The 20,339-nt window shown below is 41.7% G+C and overlaps 1 protein-coding gene across 2 annotated transcripts in view; it reads left to right on the top strand.

The window, feature by feature from the left end:
- Window positions 1-20,339, top strand: part of ST6GALNAC3 (ST6 N-acetylgalactosaminide alpha-2,6-sialyltransferase 3) — a 331,821-nt gene that overhangs the window by 44,252 nt on the left and 267,230 nt on the right. Inside the window, exon 1 of one of the 2 annotated variants that reach the window (XM_050961903.1) lies at window positions 13,894-14,052. The exons of the other annotated variant lie outside the window; for it this stretch is intronic. Coding sequence (XP_050817860.1) covers window positions 14,044-14,052 — 9 coding nt within the window. The 5' untranslated portion in view covers window positions 13,894-14,043. Of the gene's footprint in view, window positions 1-13,893; window positions 14,053-20,339 lie in introns of those variants that run through there. 2 annotated transcript variants of the gene reach the window in all.

The raw sequence follows: 20,339 nt of genomic DNA, 5'->3' as shown, positions 1-20,339 counted from the left end.
AATCAAATGCTTGTTCTTCATGTTCCTTTTTGGGGCAAGATGTGCTAGGTGCAGGAGTATTATGAAAAACAAACAAACAAAAAACCCTAATCTTAATAGCAGATTTCCTTTTCCAGATAACCCATAAGTTTAGCCATGCATATCCTATTTAGAACAGAGTATTGATAAATTAGCCTGCTATTACAGTCTTTAAGAGATAAATAATGACATTAAAAACATTTCCTTAAAGATGAATTTGGTGATGGAAAACGGTTTTATAAACTTACCAGTACACACAGTATTTATCTGGGGTGGACCAAACCCGCTAGAGAAAGTGAGTCTGGGCCAGAATAATTAGATATAGTGGTCTGGATTGGATTACAACAAGGTTAACTTTAAAAATAGGTACTGATTTTAAAAAAATCTAGACGTCTTTGTCCTCAGACAGTTCGCCCAGCTCTTGTATTTAACCAGTATATATTTGGATCACTTCTGACTATTAACATGAATGAACCAAATTGTTACCCTATGCAAACATTTACTACGGCAGCGTGAGATGTGTTCTATAGTCTGATGGAACTTAAAATGCCAATTAAAAATGATGAGTTGTTTAATGCCAATAGGGCAGACCCTGCAGTGCTCACTCATGCAAAATTCTAATTGACTCCAATGGGAGGTCTGCTGGCGTAAGAACAGTGGGGAACAAGGACAGAGGCACAGCCTCAGAAAACTACTTCAGGAATCATAGGGGGAAGCATTTTGTGTTCACTGGAACCGTCAGCAAGCTTGTGGAGACTGAGAGTTGAAAGAGAGTTGGGGACACTCTAGTCTGCCCTCTCTCAAACCTGTGTCTCCCTTAAGATCTGTTCTGTCACAAACACCCTGCTCCCCTTATTCCCAATAAGAAGTTTTTAACTGGAGCTGAGCAAATAATTTTGTAATAAAATATCTTTATTGGATGAATTTTAGTCTTTCTTTCTCTCTCCTGTTAATGGAATAACCATGAGCAGCTTATGATTTTTTCAAATTCACTCATTATTAGTGCGTGTTGTGAACTCTGATGGTGAAGAGTTCCTGGTCAGTATTTGATTTCATTTTGAGGTGTGGGTTGCATAAGTCGGTGTTTTGGTTTGTTTTTGTGATTAGATGAACTCATAAGCAATTCTGGCAGTACTAAAAACAAAAGATCACAGGGCAAACTGACGACTATTGGCTTTTAGTTGATTTCTCTTTACCGATATTAAAAATGACTTTGTATTCAATGGACTCTTACAAATACTGGCATTGTGAGCTTTAGTGGAAAAAATTATTTTAACTTAATAAAGGGTATAGAAGTAGCATTTGTGTTGGACTACAAATATGACTAGAAATTTGCAAAAGGACTGAATGCAGCAGAACAGTATGTAATGAAGTTTTGAAAGACAAGACAAAAGGTTTTTGATAGGATTTACTCTTTGTTGTCAGACCTATATAATTGTTATGAATGTTAGAAATTTAGATATGACGTATATCTAGAGAGGAAGGATGGCCTAGTGTTTGTGGCATTAGCCTGGAATTTAGGAGACCCAGATTTAATTGCCTGCTCTGCCACTGACTCCCAGTGTCACTTAGCCTCTCCATGCCTCAGTTTCCCATCTGTAAAATAGGGGCAATAGCACTGCCCTACCTCACCAGAGTGTAGAGGATACATACAGATATTACAGTAATGGGGGCCATGTAAGCAGGGCTGCAACCAGGGCGAGGCAAGTGGGGCCACCACCCATGGTGCAAAGCCGCCGGGGCAGAAAAATGGGGTGGAAAAGTAAAGGGGAAAAAACAGCAGAGGGCACACACATGGTTGCTCACTCCAAGTGCTAAAATGCCCTAGTTATGGCTCTGCATATAAGTATCTAAGATAATGTACTTCTGTTTGTAATAGCATTTGGGAGTCTTTATGTACAAGTTTTGGTTCCTAGATAACTTCTGTTCCCCCTTCCTGCTTATTTTGCATAAGATGCAAATATTTTAGAAGGGGTGAGGAACCGACATAAGGCTACGGTCACCATGTTAAACTACAAAGAACTCTGAAGAAATCATCCTGGTTATCAAACAGCAATACTGACTCAGCACTAATTTACCACATAGGCTTGTGCAAGTCACTTCTTTATCCTTAATTTCTGTGTGTTTGTGTATTAAAAAAATAAATGCTTAATGTACTTCACATTGCAGTTGAGGATTAATTGAATTTCATACAGCACTTTGAACATCTAAAGTGCCACGTAAGTGCTATTATAGCAGTTGAAATGCCAGTCATTGTTACACTGGAGGTGGAATTTAATCACTCTTGGTTACTGACATAGCAACCAGGAGGATTTTTAGAGGTGCATCATCATTTAAAAGCTTTGTTCCACCCTATCCAGTCTTGGGAGGTGTTAGAAGTTGTGACTCTGTGTTGGAAGGATTAGCATAAATGGAGGAGGGAAAACACTTAAACGGCAACAAATAGAGCGGCAACAAATAGGAAGATACTTTGGATTATTTCATGACCTTTACAACTCAATAGTATCTTCATAGCATGAACATTAGAGTTAGGCTATTTGATTGTAAAAAGATGCCATATGATGGTGATAAATCTTGACACCGAAATAGATAGACAATCTGAGTGTTCCGCTAATTTTTAGGATTCTCTTTACTCACTGCAGTCTATTAAGGACTTTATATTGGACATTTAAAAAATCTACAATACTGTATGTTGTAAGAGTTTTATTCTGCTACATACTGTGTCCAGGAACACCCTTTACAATGAGAAATATGTGCTGTTGTAAATTGTAGTCTCTTACTATGGTGGTGATGCAACTCCAGTATACTTAAGGTAATTGCTGGGTCACCATATATCGCACACAATAAATAAGCTAGACATTGACTCATGTTTTCCTTAATACATTTTGATAAAATATAGCTCTTGTACTGATTTACCATTCCATTTGTTGGTATTTGAAGAGAACTATTGTATGTGATAACTCATTCTTAAGAAAATCTTTAAGTTTGCAATTTCTTTTGTATGCGTCACATCTAGCTTTTAGTAATTTTTAATTTGTTTGCACTCGCAATATTTTAAAATTTTGAATTTTAAGTGAAGTATCTTACTATTAGTCAAATAAAATAATTCCTTTCAGATTATCTTGTCATCTCTAACTTCACTTGTTTTATATTGCAAACAGATTGTGAAATTCATACATTTGTTTGATTTGAAATTTAACAAATTTCTCCAGTAAAAAAAACATTTTAGTTTGTTCATTAACTGACCATTATGAGTATTTCCAAGTGATGTGGTGGTATTTCTTTTCCCAGATTGAAAAACGTATGTAAATAATTAATATACTATGAGTTGTGTATTTTGCATTCTAATACATAATTCAGTTTTTTGCTACTACTAGCATTAGTATAGCTCTAGCTTGCTAATGTTCGTGGAAGGCAAACACCAAAAGAGTTGTGAATACAGTGAAATGGAAATTCACTTTTGGATGTGAATAATTATTCACTAACAATTTTTTTGCAATATTTACTCCGCTCAACTCATTTTACTGAGTAAGAGAGTGTCATAAGAAAAGTCAGTGGAATGGTAGGTCATTCAGATAGTAATTTATGAAATGGATCAACTTCACACCAGTGTTTCATTTTACCGATAAGTTGTACACCTTTAACTTATATTTGTTTAGAAGCATTGTGAGGGATTGAGGTGTTTACTAAATGGAAAATATATTTATTTAACAGATCTATTTTCGTAGATCAGTTTTCTATTGGAGTTTTATTTCTTGCATCTGGAAATATGTTTGTTTATCGGGGTTGATTTAAAGAGGGACTTTTCATATTGGGAAACTTTCAAATATCTTTGACTTAAAACCCCAAAAAGGTTTACCTTTCTCTTTGGTTTTTTTCGAATAATATAAAATTTAACTGCATATATATACATTATAAAATTTACGGTTTTAAATAATCTCTGGCTTTTTATCTCGTCTTCCCTTCCTATTGGATTGTGCAATTCTGCGTTGGAATATAATCCTGAAAATCACATGGGAGTCTTACCATGGACTCCAGTGAAAGCAGGACAGGGTCTTTATGCCATAGTTTAGACTGACCTCCATTTGGGTCATGTGTGGGGAATTCTGCAGTGTTTGAGAAGATGGAAACTTTACTACCACAAGTAGTCCCATTGAATTCAATTAGACTCCTCACAGTCGTAAAGTAAGCATGTGCGTAAGTGTTTGCAGTATCAGGGCCCTAGTCTGGTGGTGGCTGTGGAGCTATGATACAGCCCATCCCAACTACTTTTTCTGCATGGAAGTTAGAATATCAACAGCTGCCCTCCTGCATCCCCTTTGCAGCGTTTTGGTCCATTGGATCTGCAGTGGATCAGAAAGTTCTGCCCCTACGTTTGCTTCAGAATCCAAGTCTCTTGTTAAAAGGGAATCTCTCTCTCCTCTCCCCCCCCACCCCATGAATGCACCATGTGTTCTTTATGAAAGGAATATTTGTAAAGGGGAATTCATTTAAATGTTTCACAGTACCAAAAAGGTATAAAATATTTGAAAGCTGAAGAAAATGGGGCCTACTCCAGAACACATGGTAAGTGAAACTTGTTTTTCTCATGATAAAGAATATATGGAGAACCAAACTCTGCCGAAGGTTGACCTGTGCTTGACTCGCGTTTGTCGGAAGAAATAGTGTACACATAACTCATTACTGTAGCCTTAGCTCATGTAATCCCATAATGACACCCCTCTGGTGCTCCAGTCTGCATTAATGGGCTCTCTGCCTCCATCTCCACTCTAGAGCAGCCTTTACAATTCTGAAAAGAATTTTCTAGAGCTCACCGGCTTTTAGATTCTAAATAACCTTCATCCAGTTTCAAGTAGAAAAACTGTATTTGCTCCATATAAAGAATAATTCTTAATACTTATTACATTTTGCAGTAATCCATGTAGACTCATTTCCAAGAGTGGCATTCTCTCCTTACTCTGTAAACTGCACATAGAAATCCTAAAAGTGAAATTATATTGCTTTAACCTTACCCTGTTATTGCCATTTTATCCCTGTCCTCTGATTTCTAACAAATTATAGCTTTTTAAATGTTTTGTGTGTCATTGTGAAGTTTACTATGCATGCTAAATGATTTGAGTTATTTAAATGGTATTGGAACAAATTACTGCCTTCATTATGACAGACAACAGATGAGTACATTATACTACTTAATCTCAGCTTCTTTAACTAAAATACCATGATTGCTTTCCATCCAGTAGTTCTGTAATTGTTCTCTTTGTATTCCACTGTATGGCTTTGGAATAAAGCTAACGCTGACTTTTTTGCTCTTGTTTTTTAAAAAGCACAATAACATACTTAGCTGTTGTCAGGCAGATGATCAATTGTATAGTTAATTCTTTTATACATAGATCTGAATAGGACTGGCATAGAGCTATGTGAAACTTGGCAGTTATGGTTTGCTACCTTTATTTTTGTTTGTGGTTTTATTTATTTTTGCACTTTTTTTTTAAAGGTTTCATTCATTCGGTTTTAAGGTTCTCATTAGTAAATTGCATGAAGTTCAATTTATCTGCCTAGGACACCAATCCTAATGAGATTTGAACCCAGAATTCCAGGAAGTCTAGGTATTTCAAACCTGGTGCTTACTTCACTAACCTACCTCTTCATCATTACATTAGCCAGGTGACTCAAGAATTTGGGACCTCTGTTTATTGATCCTTTCTATTCAGGCTTTTCCTGTAAAGCTCACTATGTAATTTTCCCAAAGGGTAATTTTCCAGTGAGAGTTCCATTAAGAGTAAACTTGGTTGTGCACCATAAAGGCTCAAATCAAACAGTGCTACTTGGCTGTTTAGCATTAATGAGTTTCACAAAAAAAAATTTGAAATACTGTCATACTCTGCACCTTGCACGGGCTTGTCTGTGCTAGAAATCATGATGTCTTTTGGTCAACTTTATTTCCACTTCAAACGTTCGTTAACCACTTTTTACTGCATATGGCTGGCTGAATGGTTGTGATCAAATCTGAAATCCATCTGAGGGACTTTGCTTTCTGTTTTGTATTGTCCAGTTTCACATTGATTTGTCAAATCAATTGCAAATGAATGAGGTGAGAGTGAGTTTGTTTACATAGTTTGTTTTATTCTCTGAGAGATGGGCTGAGATTTGAAATATCTCCATATTTCACTAGAACAAACAGTTCATTGATATAGTTCAAGCATATTGACAGAAATAGTCAGAAGAACCTTGTGGCCCAGCACTGAGATAAAACTTGCTGATATGCAGAGATGGGGTGGGATGAGATTTGTAAGTGGCATTTTCCGAGGATCTCTCTTGGATTTTTACCAGGATTTGGGAATAACTAAAGAGAATATCCGGGAAACCAGTGCATGCTGGGACAAGAGTTTGGCGACATAGTAATTGCTGTGTGACTATGTATGCAGGGCAGATATGACAACTGAATATCATAACTATATTTGGGCTGTTGTCTCAGTGCTTCGATTTTTAAGGCGCTCCAGTAACTTGGTATAATGCACTGTAGCCACATATGGATGCAGGCACTATGGTATTGGTCTGCAATTGAACCTAGGACCTGCATTCCCAAAGCACAAGCCCTGCCACTTGAAATAAAGCAGTAGGTAAAAATCTTTCTTGCTGGAGCCATGGATACATAATTACACACCCTGACAGTGCAGCACGCAGCAATCAGCACATCCTATCCAAGGTAGAGGCATTACGGCAGAAGAATGGTTGAGAGCAGAAACTTGGCTACACAGGTAGGTCCAATTCAGAGCTCGCTGTAAACTTTATGTATAGACCACAAGGTAAGGCTGTAAGACTCTGAGCCCTGGTCTACACTACGAGTTTAAGTCGAATTTAGCAGTGTTACATCGTTTTAACCCTGCACCCATCCACACGACAAAGCCTTTTTTTGACTTAAAGGGCTCTTAAAATCGTTTTCTGTACTCCTCCCCCGACAAAGGGATTAGCGCTGAAATAGACCTTGCCAGGTCGCGTTTCGGGTAGTGTGTTCGCAATTCGATGGTATTGGCCTCCAGGAGCTATCCCAGAGTGCTCCATTGTGACTGCTCTGGAAAGCGCTCTCAACTCAGATGCACTGGCCAGGTAAACAGTAAAAGGTCCGTGAACTTTTGAATCTCATTTGTTGTTTGGCCAGCATGGCAATCTGCAGGTGAGTGCAGATCTCACCAGCAGAGGTGACCGTGGAGTCCCAGAATCAAAAGAGCTCCAGCATGGACCGAACGGGAGGTACAGAATCTGATCGCTGTATGGGGAAATGGATCCGTGCTATCAGAACTCCGTTCCAAAAGATGAAATGCCCAAACATTTGAAAAAATCTCCAAGGGCGTGAAAGACAGAGGCTATAACAGGGACCCGCATCAGTGCTGAGGGAGGGTCAACTGACGACATGGCTTACAGGGAATTAAAATCAACAAAGGGGGTGGGTTTGCATCAAAGAGAAATACACAACTGTCACACATAATGGCCCCCTTTAGGACTGAACTCAAAACCCTGGGTTTAGCAGGCCAGTGCTCAAACCACTGAACTATCCCTCCCCCCACTCTGCCAGGCAGGACCAAATGAATATCCATTAAACTTTTCAAGGTGACCCTGACAGACCTCACTGAAATGATTACGCTACTCTACAGCCAAAATGCTTCTGAAATAAATGTAGTCCAACTTTATTAATTCTGGGTCACTGAGAACGAAAATGATGCTTAAAATTGTTAATTGGCTCTAGTTTTCAAGATATGCTATTGGGTCAGTATATACGACCCTTGACTTGGGAACGGCGGAGGATAAGTGAGTTATAAAGGGAAGGGATCTCAATTTAAACCAGAAATGACTAAAATACATCTTTGACTGGATCTATGAATAAATCTATGACTGGGTTTGGACAGTACTTGCTTTTGAGGCAAAACAATGAATGATGCAATCTGAAGCTGGTATTGCGTCATACATGATATGAATTGCATCATGTTATTCCTGGAAGTCATGGATGATGCAATCATAACGAAGCTTACATCACTCTGCTGAACAAATTGCCCTATATCAGCTCTAGAAATCATACAGTGATGTGCTCTCTTATTTTTCAGTGTTTGATTTTGCAAAGGGACACATTTCTGTTTAGCCAAAGTGAGCAGAGATGCCTCGTACTTGTGTGAAGAGTGCAGATAACTTCTTCTATGTTTGTGGTGAAGTGACTTTTGCATCACAGTATAACCACTATGGTTAAGAAAGCCTGTCCCCTTTCTTTTGTCTGCAAAATTGGAGATCAGGACAAGAGGTGGGCCCCACACATCTGCTGCAACACTTGTGCAACAAATCTTTGCCATGGTTGAACAGGAAAAGGAAATCTATGCCTTTTGCAGTGCCAATGATTTGGAGAGAGCCAACAGATCATACCAGCAATTGTTACTTCTGCATGGTGCCTCCAGTTGGCAAAGGTGTGTCAAAGAAGAAAAAGTGGACTGTGCATTATCCAAACATTCCATCAGCTATACTCCCAGTACCCCACGGAGAAGGACTGCCGGTTCCTGATGCACCAGAATCATTCTCACTTGAGTCAGACGAGGAAGAGGAAGAGGATGAAACTTCTGGTCCTGAACCATCAATGTCACAGGAGCCACATTTTCTCCCATCCTCCTCCTCTGTACCACACCTCATAACACAAGGTGAACTGAATGACTTTGTCAGGGATTTGGTACTACCCAAGAGTAGGGCAGAGCTGTTGGGCTCCAGACTACAGCAGTGGAATCTCCTGGCAGGCTATCAGGGCAAATGGAGCCCATCAATGCTTGCAGACTATTGCTGGACAGTGACAAGAGATGCTCTATTTAATGAATACAAGAGACAAGCCAAGAAGCGCAGAGTAGACACTGAATAGGACTAAACTATGTACATAATAGTTTTTTGCCTTTTGTTTCATAATTAATTTGATTTATATAACCCTTTTGCTGATTTTTAAAGTGTTACCTAAACAGGCGAAATATTATCATGTAAAGCAACCATAAACACATGAAAAGACCTAGGTTTACAATTTATGATTAAAACTCTACTATCTACACAATATACATAGACATAAAATGTAAAAACTGAAATATCTTAGAAACAGCAGCCAATCAGTTGTTTTAATTGTCATATTTGAATTCAGCACATCAAAATACATAATAAATATCACATTTTATCTCTGAAGCAGACGACTTCTCAAAAATTGTAGACCAGTGTTATCGGCCTTTGATTTCACGGAGGGAGGGAGGGGGGAGCAAATGAATACAAATGAGTACAAAACAAATCTGGTCTCTTTCTTGTTTTGATCCACTCCATCTCTCTTATACATCTTAGGCTGGCAGCAGATGGTGCAGTTCGACTGCTAGCCGCCATCATCTCCTGGCTGCTTGCCAGAAGATGGTGCAGTATGACTGCAGGCAGGACTCCAGGAGACGAAACTTAAAAAGAGAATGACCTGGCGTCACTCCCATTTATGTCCAAATGCCCCTGACAGACCTCACCAAGGTCTGCCAGGAACACCCATGTCTGCCCAGGCGCCCCGACTGACCTCACCGAGGGTCGACTAAAAGAGCACCCAGGAGACGACAACGATGACTATCAATTGTAATGCACTGTCTGCTGCTAAAAGGCAATGAAGTGCTGCTGTGTAGCAATGCATTACCACATCTGCCAGCACTGAGGAGATGTACGGTGACAGTGAGCTGAGCGGGCTCCATGCTTGCCGTAGTATGGCATCTGCATGGGTAACCCAGGAAAAAAGGCAAGAAATGATTGTTTGCCATTGCTTTCATGGGGGGAGGGGCTGACGACATGTACCCAGAACCATCCACGACAATGTTTTTGACCCATCAGGCATTGGGATCTCAACCCAGATTTCCAATGGACGGTGGAGACTGTGGGATAGCTACCACAGTGCAACGCTCCGGAAGTCGACACTAGCCTCGGTACTGTGGACGCACTCTGCCGAGTTAATGGTCTTAAGTGGGGACACACAGAATCGACTGTAAAATCGATTTCTAAAAAATCGACATCTATAAATTTGACCTAATTTCGTAGTGTAGACATACCCTTAGTCAGTCTTGGGCTCTAGACTTCAGGAGGCTGATTACATAGGAATTCTCCCTTCTATGGATGGTCTGCCAGTGCCTGGCACTTCCTCTGAAGAAATTACTTAAAGGGCCTGTGCTTAGGGAAGCAGAGGACAAGGAAGGTAAAATATGCTACAGAGAAAGATAATTGATTCTTTTGGTTTATTAGTTTGTGTCTCTGTTGTGGAAGTTTTGTCAATAACAATAACACTGCAAGTGTCTGCAGTCAGGCTATAGTTAGATTGTGCACTTCAAGGAGTACTAGCTACTTGACTTCTCCTTGAAGTTTTGTAACTAACTGCTGGGACAGCTTTAAAATGCTGCATTGTTACTTATCTTTCCAAGTCCAGACTAAGATAGACTGGTTATATACAACACTAATTTGAATTTGTGCAAGTCTATTAGATGTATATACAGATAATCTTAGAATATTTTCAGAGCAGAGTTAAAGAATAGCTTTTTCTTCTTTAACTTGATTAGAAAAATGCAGGGCATTCAAAATTAGCCTGTTTTACACCCTTTCAATAAAGCATTTGCCATGCTCATAACTTTAATAAGGATTTCTGCCCTAATGAAATTATTTTACAATGATATTTCATTTAAATTGCATTCATTTTTAAGTTCAGCACCCACTGCCCAACAGTTTTAGTACCTAACACTCCTTCATATTAATACAGCACTTTGTATACTGTCCATTGTTATACTAAAAGGGGAAAGCACGTCTCGATGTGATACTGAAGTTCTGTACTAACACCCAATTAGCAAGCTATCCTGTTCAAGATTGCTATTTATAATTGGATGAACACTGGACAGTTAAATTATTGCCATGCTAACATTCTAAATATTTCAGCGACAGTAGAAGAATAATTCACTGCTGCAACATGACATGAATCTTCCAGTGTTAGTAATGTTGTGCAAAGAAGTATCTGATGGTTTTCTTTGGCAAGTAACCTTCATAAAAGTTAAACCCCAAGTTGTGAGTTAAGTATATGACTGTGTGACTTTCATGTCAAGGAGTTTATTTTGGCCTTTCATCAGACAGGCCACTTAAATGAACACCTAGCCTTGGTGCTCTCTTCTTACTTGAACAGAACTGTTTTATAAATATATCACCCTTGGTTTGATTAACATGAACACTCTGCCAGAGATGATATTCAGATGGCCTTATAGGCCTTTTGGTATAATGGATAGAGTATTAGGAGCTCAGAAGATCTGGGTTCTATTTGGAGCTCTGCTACTAGCCTGCTGGATGACCTTGGACAAATCACTTCGTCAATCTGTGCCTCAGTTTCCCTATCTGTAAAATGGGATTAATGGTCCTATCTTTGTAAAAGATCTACTGATGAAAAGCACTACACAGTAGCTGACAATAATAATAATCTATTCAATTTCAGAATTGACTACACTTCTAGGACATTCTTATTCAAAAGAAAAGATTTGGTAGCTGAGCTTAATGTCTTGGTAGGCCTAGCAATCAACCATCACTTGGGAGCAGTTGGGTCAAAAACAGTCTGGACAAATCTGTTTAGATGAAGGAGGAATCCAAGTTTGACACTTGCTCTTTTCCTGAAAATAGAAGCTGGAGAAGAATTTGGGGTTTCTCAGAACATGAGGCATTAAGGATATGATGAAATCATACAAGTTTATATGGACTATAAAAGATAAAGCTATAAAAACTAAAATATGTATCAATTCATCAAATATATTAGAAGTAAGTGGTAGCTAACGCAGTAGAACACCTAAGGAAATTGCCCAGTAAGATGGGAATCCAGAGTATGTGGATGGAAATGGAGATTATTCCAGTTCTGTAGCTACTTGGTCATGTGGTCAGTGATGTGCTGCCAATAGTTCAACAAGGGACTCCTACAAAAAATGTCCTGCTTTACCCTGTGTTTTAATAAACCCCATGTGCTGCAGAGGGGAGGAGAGAGAAACTGAAGAATCTATTCATTTGTATTCCCATTTAAACAGAATGCTTTCTTAGAATCAGGAGGGAGGCAACAGGACTTGGCAAACAAGTATATTTAAATGCACTTTGCTGGCAATGTTTCTGCTTTTGTTTCTGAAATCTATTTTTAGTTCATTGTTATATATAATTTGTTTCCTATAATATGAGAGAATGGGGTTCTAGGAAGATCCTTCCCTGCAAAAATGTCTTCAAAATAGCTGGCACTTGATCGATTTCAAATGGTTTTTCTCTGCAGAAGAACTAGGGTTAAAAATCCTCTCTAGCAGGGACGCTTTACAGTACGAGAGAGAGATTTAACCCACTAGAGTCAGAGACTTCTCTGATCCTGCTTTCAGTTTGGGGACAGGATCCTACCAAGCGGCTCCTGCTGATTACCTCTGGCACATCCCCACACAATTGCAAAGATGCAAAAATAAAATCCTGATCACTCTGTAGCTATTGTTTGTTGGAAACTGAGCTTGTGGGAGCTTATTTACTGATGACTATCAGAGCAGCTGTGTTACTGTGCCACCCTTCATGGAGGATTTAATAGCTCTATAACAGAAAGTAAAGCAGGGAGTGGGACGACAGCGTCCCAGTGCAAGAGGGCAAGGGGCTCATTGGTATCTGGTAGTGAGTTTCAGTGCCTCACCTGACCAGTTGAATGTACCCCAAATGCACTAATGTCGTAACCTGAACTTAGCGGTGTTAAGTAAAATATCAGTAGAAAGCTAGTAACGTGCTGATCCTTAATATGATTGTGTGGTGTATGTATGGAGGGCAAATTTCAAAATTCCAAACATATTGGAAATTGTTATCAAAGTATGTCTGCCAGGCAGGAATAAAGTTAGGCCTCCCTAGACAAAGGAATGTGGCTACCTGGAAGGTATTTCCAAGGTAGGTTGAGAGACAATTGGAGTGCAAATACATAGAAGGTACTCAGAACCATGAAGGCAGCTGAGGGAGGAGATTGCAGGAAACAGATCAACTTGCATATTAGCAAACACCAGCGGGGGAAGAAGCCTGAATGAAACTTCCTTCACCAGGAGGCTCTGTGTGGCCTTCCTCACAGCTTGAACGAACTTTACTTCAGGGGATAAGTGTCAGAAGAATCCATTTCAAAAGTTTACTGAACTATAAGGAGAGGGGCAAAGAATCCCAAGATCTTTCACCAAGGAGACAAAGGAACATTGGACTTTGTGGAAGTTCCTGACCAGAGGAATGGTTTGCTTGTAACCATTTCTAACTGTATCTTTTATCACAGAATCATAGAATATCAGGGCTGGAAGGGACCTCAGGAGGTCATCTAATCCAACCCCCTGCTCAAGGCAGGACCAACCCCAACTAAATTATCCCTGAATTTACTTTAGAATCCTAACTTCTTTTGTTAATAAACTTGTTTTACTTTTAATGTAAACCAGCCAGTGCTTCATTTGTAACGATAGAGGTTCTAGGGCTCAAGCAATTAGGTGCTGGGGCTCAAGTAATTTTTTTATTTTCATAACTGATGGGGCAAGCCCAGCGGTGCTGGGGCTCAACCCTGGCACAAATTAAGCACTGACTCTAACACACTGCTGTGTTTATTTAAAGTGAATGTTAACTCCAGTTAACGTGGCAAGCTGCTGCATATTTTTCCTTTAAAGGAACCTTGATATCTCTCTGAATGGTCCAGGAGAAGGCTGGACGTTGCAAATCACATGGTTTTGGGAAAATTTGGGACTGGGAGTGTGTTGGGGTCACCCCTGCATAAATTAACTGAATGATAGACTAGGGAGGGCTGTTAGGTTGTAGGCAGAATGCTGGGGTCAGAGTGGTGAACTTAGGTTGCACAGAACAGACACTCTGGATCTGCATGCTTGTTTGTGAGCTGGAAGTGTCCAGACAGAGAACCACAGCAGCAGAGCACTTTGGGGCACTCAGTGTTACAGGGCAGGAGGCGAGACAACCCCTCACTGTTTTGGATTGCACTCCAGAATGCGACGAGTAAGTATCTGTTTTCATTATTCTATCAATAAGGCCTTACTTGAATCATGGGATGATTGTCAAATAATTGCACCCGAGTTGCAGACAAGACATGGAAAATCACGAAAAAGTAATAATGGACCTTTATTAATAGTGGTAATTTGGAAAAGTCAGAGCAGACCTATTTGTTTAAGGAAAATTTGCTGCAATGATATAAACTCTCAAGGATTATGTTATGCCTGCTAATTTCTTTGATTACCAGAGATTTTTGCCTCAACTATGTTACATTCATTAAAAAAAAAAAAAGCGACTGGTACAATATAAAATTCAGAGGACTAAAAGTCTTAATACAACTGCTGTAGAAATCTAGTCCAATCACTTTAGCCTTTTACATTTACAGTCGCTGAATGTTAGTGCAGTTCCAATTGTATACTCACAATGTATGCACAGTTATGGACTATGCAAAATAAGCTAATTAAAATAAAAATAGTGGTGTAAGCCTAATATTGTGGGATCTGCAATTTCCACAATATCGTGAATGAAGTAGGGCCTTTTCTCTCTTATACATTGATAGATGTCATTTCAATTAACAGGTGCCCATCCTGTGTTCTCTGAGTGCCCTGGCAATAACAGACTCCTACCTTATCCACCATAATGAACAATAAGAATATTAATTCCAGCAAAGGCAACTAAGTAACTTTTCCCCCAGTGCTCCCAATGATAAATATAAATTTCACTCCCATCCCCCAGGCCTGAAGAGATAGGCAGTGTGCCTGGGAGACTAAGAAATCTAGGCTCTGGTGGGGAGCAAGTTTCAGAGTTAAAATGCACTCACAGAAAATACTGTGCCAGTAGCTCTTTGCCATTTCTAGCAAGGAACTTCCAGCTGGTTCTGAAAGGTAGCACTTACTCTACTTCTATGAGAGGTTTGGATCCAAACAGCCCCAAACTATAAAGTTTAAATCCAGAGCAGATATATTTTTCATGGGCAAGGTACTTTCTCTGTGGCACACAGATAATATACTGTGTGTAACATTTCAGTCAATGGGGCTAGGTTGCTTCTTTATAAACTAAAACAGGAAAGAATTCTCTGTGAAAACAAGAGCTCATAAAAAGTATGTTTCCATAACTATATTGTCCAGTTGTGGTGATTATTATGTTTGAAAGAGTAGAGAATTAATACTTGGGCGTAAATACAAAATGTATGCGTGGTAACTGACCGATTAAACACTAAGGATTCCAGAGGAGATTAGACCACATTCTAAAACTTCAGATGTCAGTTTATATACTTGGGCTGCATGCGGTTGCCTTATGTTTTCTGTAAAAGCAGGGACCATTATATGATCCATTCATACTTTTCTGTCCACATTCTCTTTCATTTTAGCTCATTCACATTGGCACCCATATAATCCATAGTACTATCCTTTCCTGTGGAGGTTAGACAATGACTATGATTAAGGCTACGATTTAGTCACAGGTATTTTTAGTACAAGTCATGGACAGGTCACGGGTATTAAACAAAAATTCATGGCCCATAACTTGTCCGTGACTTATACTAAAAATACCTGTGATTAAATCTTGTGGGGGAGCCGTTGGGAGGCCACTGCCGAGGGAGGTGTCTGCAGGAAGTGGCACCAGCCCCCGGGGGCTGCACACTGCTCAGGGCTGGTGTGGCTGTCCTGGGGGCCACCAGAGCAGCTGGCCCCGGAGCCAGCTGCTTGGGTGGCTGTGAGGTCAGCCACTGAGGTCATGGGAAGTCACGGAATCCCTGGCTTTTGTGACAGATATGGAGCTTGAACTCTGATGCATGACAACCGCCAGGGCAGACTCATGGATATAAACCCATCAGAGAAATGAACTAGGTGGCCCATTAGTTGGGCCTAATTTAAGATTGAGTGATTGTTCTGAGGCAGGCAGAGACAGAGTGGGGATCTGGGGGAATGACTGGGGGTAGAGGCAGGAGTTGCAAGCAGAAGCAGTGGTGGAGTGGAGGCAGGGAGGAAAGACAAGAAATCAGGAGATAGGGAGCAAAAAAAAAGGGAAGACTTGAGATGCAAGTGGTGTGAGCAGTTTCTTTTAGGTGACCTGCAAAATATGACTCCATGCAGTCTGCCATGATTGTTCCCACATGTATAAGGACTTCTCTAGCCCATTGGATTATGACTATGCATTGAACGCTCCCTGGCCTCTGTTTCAGAGGGTGGAGATGGATGGCAGGAGCGAGATCACTTGATCATTACCTGTTAGGTTCACTCCCTCTGGGGCACCTGGCATTAGCCACTGTCAGTAGACAGGATACTGGGCTGGATGGATCTTTGGTCTGACCCAGTATGGCCATTCTTGTGTTCGTAACTTACTAGTACTAGGTTAATAATTTTATTTATATAGCAGTTATCTACTATACTTTAGTATTCCAGAACTTTACAATAAAACTGCTGTATATTAAATTATGCAAAATTAAAAACAAGTAATTAAAACCTCTAAATAAAATCAGTGTGCAGTGCCACAGGTCTTCTGAGATAAAAATGTGTATAAAAATTCTTTGTTATCCCCCATTAAATAAAAGAAAAAAGCTGAAACTATCGTCAGAATATGGCTACACTGGTAGAGTTACAGTGCCACTCAGAGAGCATTGAAGGGAAACCGCTGTTGGTTGTTCACACTGTCAGCTGTCTGTGCAATAGCATGTTCACACTTGTGGCATTTGCAGCAGTATTCAGAGCAGTGCACTCTGGGCAGCTATCCCACAGAGCATCTCTTCCTCTACTTCTGCTCAGAGTTGTGGGAAGGCGGAGGGGGTCACGGGGCATCCTGGGTCCTGCCCCAATGCCCTGTGATGCATTGCTTTGCATCCCAGCAATCCCTGTGCTTCCATCCGCATTTGGCACCATCTTTCAATGGTTTGTGTACTGCATGCTCTGCCTCTTCGGTCTGCAGGAATGGATCCTACACTGTTGACCAGTATGCTGCTTGCTCTGACTAACATGTCATGAGTGGCAGTGGAGTTATTCCTTAAACTACAAAGGCAAGAGGAGTTCTACATTGATCTCTCCATGCGTAGTAGTTACGGCATGAGATTGCTTGTGACCACAGTAGAATGCCGCTTTTGGGCTCGGGAAACAAGCACTGAGTGGTGGGATCCCGTCATCATGCACATCTGGGATAATGAACAGTGGCTGCAGAACTTTTGGGTGAGGAAATCCACATTCATGGGACTGTGTGATGAGCTTACTGCAGCCCTGCGGCACAAAGATGTGAGAATGAGAGCTGCCTTGCCATTGGAGACGCGCACGGTTGATTGCACTGTGGAAGCTGGCTACTCCAGACTGCTACCGATCGGTTGCTAACCAGTTCAGAGTGGGAAAGTCGACTGTTGGGCTCATGTTGACGAAAGTGTGCAGGGCCATTAATCTCATTCTGTTCCAAAAGACTGTGACTCTGGGCAACGTGTGTGACATTGTGGATGGCTTTGCACAAATGGGCTTGCCTAACTGCGGAGGGGCAATAGATGGCAATCATACTCCAATTCTGGCACCAGACCACCTAGCCACTGAGTACATTAATCAGAAGAGGTAATTCTCTATGGTTCTTTAAGCATTTGTGGATCACTGTGGGCATTTCATGGATGTTAATGTAGGCTGGTCCGGAAAGGTGCATGATGCACACATCTTTTGGAACACTGGCCTGTTCAGGAAGCTGCAAGTAGGGACTTTCTTCCTGGCCCAGAAGATCACGGTAGGGGAAGTCCAAATGTCCATTGTGATCCTAGTAGACCCTGCCTGCCTCTTAATGCCGTGGCTTCTGAAGCCATACATGAGGAACTTTGACAGTAGCAAGGAGTGGTTCAACAACAGAGTGAGCAAGTGCAGAATGACTGTTGAGTGTGCTTTTGGCCGTTTAAAGACCCCTTGGTGCTGCCTATATGGGAGGCTGGACCTTGCTGATGACAATATTCCTATGCTTATAGTCGCGTGCTTTATGCTCCACAATATTTGTGAAGGGAAGGGTGAAAGCTTCACTCAGGGCTGGACCGCTGAGGCTCAATGCCTGGAGGCTGAATTTGAAGAGCCAGAAACCAGAGATATTATAGGGGCGCAGCGCAGAGCCATAAGGATCAGGGATGCTTTGAGGCAGCAATTTGAAGCTGAAAGCCACTAATATTTGTTGCTATGCTTGGGAGTGCAGTGCTTGTAATGCTAGGAGGTGATTGTGATTGGTTCAGACCATGCACTATGAAGGTTTAAGAAAATCGCTTGTTGCTTTGCAGGGCTCTGTTTGCTTTCAGTTAATAAGATGAAGATTGCTTTCAAACCAGAACAATTATTTTATTTAAAAACAACTACTGGAAGGGGGAGAGAAACAAAAAAACACATCAGCACTAAGGGGGATGGGGGAAGAGAGGGTCCCAGGAGGAGGTGGGTTCCCGGCATGGTTAAAGATTTGTGTATGTCCAGGTATCATATCCAACCTTCTCCTTTGGAGTACAGTGCAGTGGGTACTGTACTTCAGCAGGGCCAAACTGCAGAGAAACGGGTGTTGAGTGCAGTGGGTACTGGGAGTCCGCATAGCTGGACTGTAACTAGGCAGGAGTGGAATACAGCGGGTACAGACTGGAGCCAGGAGGTTGATAAGAGTGTGCTGGCAGTGTCTAGGAGGCACATGGGAAAGAGTTTTGTGACAGCAGCTGCAGGGGAGGTTGGGTGCAGAGCTGCTCAGTTTGCAGTGCTAGTAGTGCCTGGAGCATGTCTGCTTGGTGCTCCATAACATTTTAAGAGCTGCTCCTTGGCTTCATTTTGGTGCACCGCGATCTCCTTTCGGTCCATCTTCTTGGTGTTCCGCCACTCCTTCAGTTCTTGTTTTCCGACTGCAGAGTCATCATGACTTCACACAGAAGCCCCTCTTTAGTTCTTCATGGCCGCATTCTAATTCTGCGCAGCTGTTCAGCCAGCGATAACGAAGAGGGAGGCTCGGCTCCCAAGGTCATATCTGTGAAGCTAAAATGCAACATTTTACAGAAGCAGTATTGTTTGTAACACACAGACCACTGATTCAGTGATTTAAAACACAGCCACTATTCACATACCTGTCACTAACTGGCTGACCCCAGGCAAGCACACATGAGCCACAAGACCCCCAAAATGGTGAGTAACCACAGGGGCAGGGGAAATCAGTGTTCCAGGACTGTACTGTACACTGGGAATGTGGCTCTTGGGAAGAGTCAGCACTGCAGGCGGGGTGGGGGCTGATAATCATTCCTGTCCCCATGTTTTCCACAGGCTGTGTTCATTATGGAAGATATCTCGCTGCTATGGATGAGCAGAGAATTAAGGGAGGGTCTTCTCCAAGCCTGTGGCTTTCGCCCTGGCCTTTATGCAGCTCGCCTGTGTGCAGCAATGGTCCCTCCCCCCACCGTGCCCCCAGTGATGGCACAGTGGAGCGGGAAAGTTACTGTTAATGGGCAAGAAAGAACCTGCAGCAGTGGATTGCCCAGTATCTCCATGAGAGTTTCCTGGAGATCTGAGGCAGATTCCCATGAAGTGAGGGAGTCAATCAACACCCTGTTCCGCTGCTTAGACTAGGCATGTGGTGGTCCGTGCATTATACAGACACAAGCCTGCTTTCTGCAACTCTCCTGTCCCCAACAACCCACTTCAAATCAAAGTCACTTACCAGGGGCCTTCTCTCCTGTCTGTGCTTCACCAAGATCCGACAGCTGTGACTGACTAGCCTCCTTCAGGGTAGCGAAGAGCTCCTGGCTGCATACATCTCTGACCTCCGATTCATCATCTGCCTCTGGGTCCCCCTCCTCATCCAGGATTTCCTCCCCTGGCTCTGTTCACTCTCAACTGGCACGCGACCCACTGCAGTATCCACAGTGGCCTTTGCAGTGGAGGTGGGGTTGCCACAGAGTATTACGTCCAGCTCTTTGTAGAACCGGTAGCTCATGGGCACAGCGCCGGTGCGTCAGTTTGTCTCCTGCACCTTGTAGTAGGTGTTCCACAGCTCCTTCACTTTGACCCTGCACTGCAGTGTGTCCTGGTCACGGCCCCTTTCTGCCATGCATCACAAAATCTGTCTGTAGGTATCATAATTCCTATGGCTAGAGTGCAGCTGAGACTGGACAGCCTCCTTTCTCCAAATGCTGATGAGGTCCAGCAGCTCAGCATTGCTCCAAGTGGGGGATTGCCTGGGGCGTGGAGCAGGCATGGCCATCTGGAAAGATGCACTGAGACCAGTGCATGTGTCACCAAGCAAACAGGAAGGAGACTTTCAAAATCCCCAAGGCATGTAAGGGATGGGGCTCATGG

The sequence above is a fragment of the Gopherus flavomarginatus genome, chromosome 7, assembly GCF_025201925.1.
Source record: "Gopherus flavomarginatus isolate rGopFla2 chromosome 7, rGopFla2.mat.asm, whole genome shotgun sequence".
Classification (NCBI taxonomy): Eukaryota; Metazoa; Chordata; order Testudines; family Testudinidae; genus Gopherus; species Gopherus flavomarginatus.
Note: the sequence above shows the minus strand (reverse complement) of the source record. Positions and strands in the feature narration are given on the sequence as shown.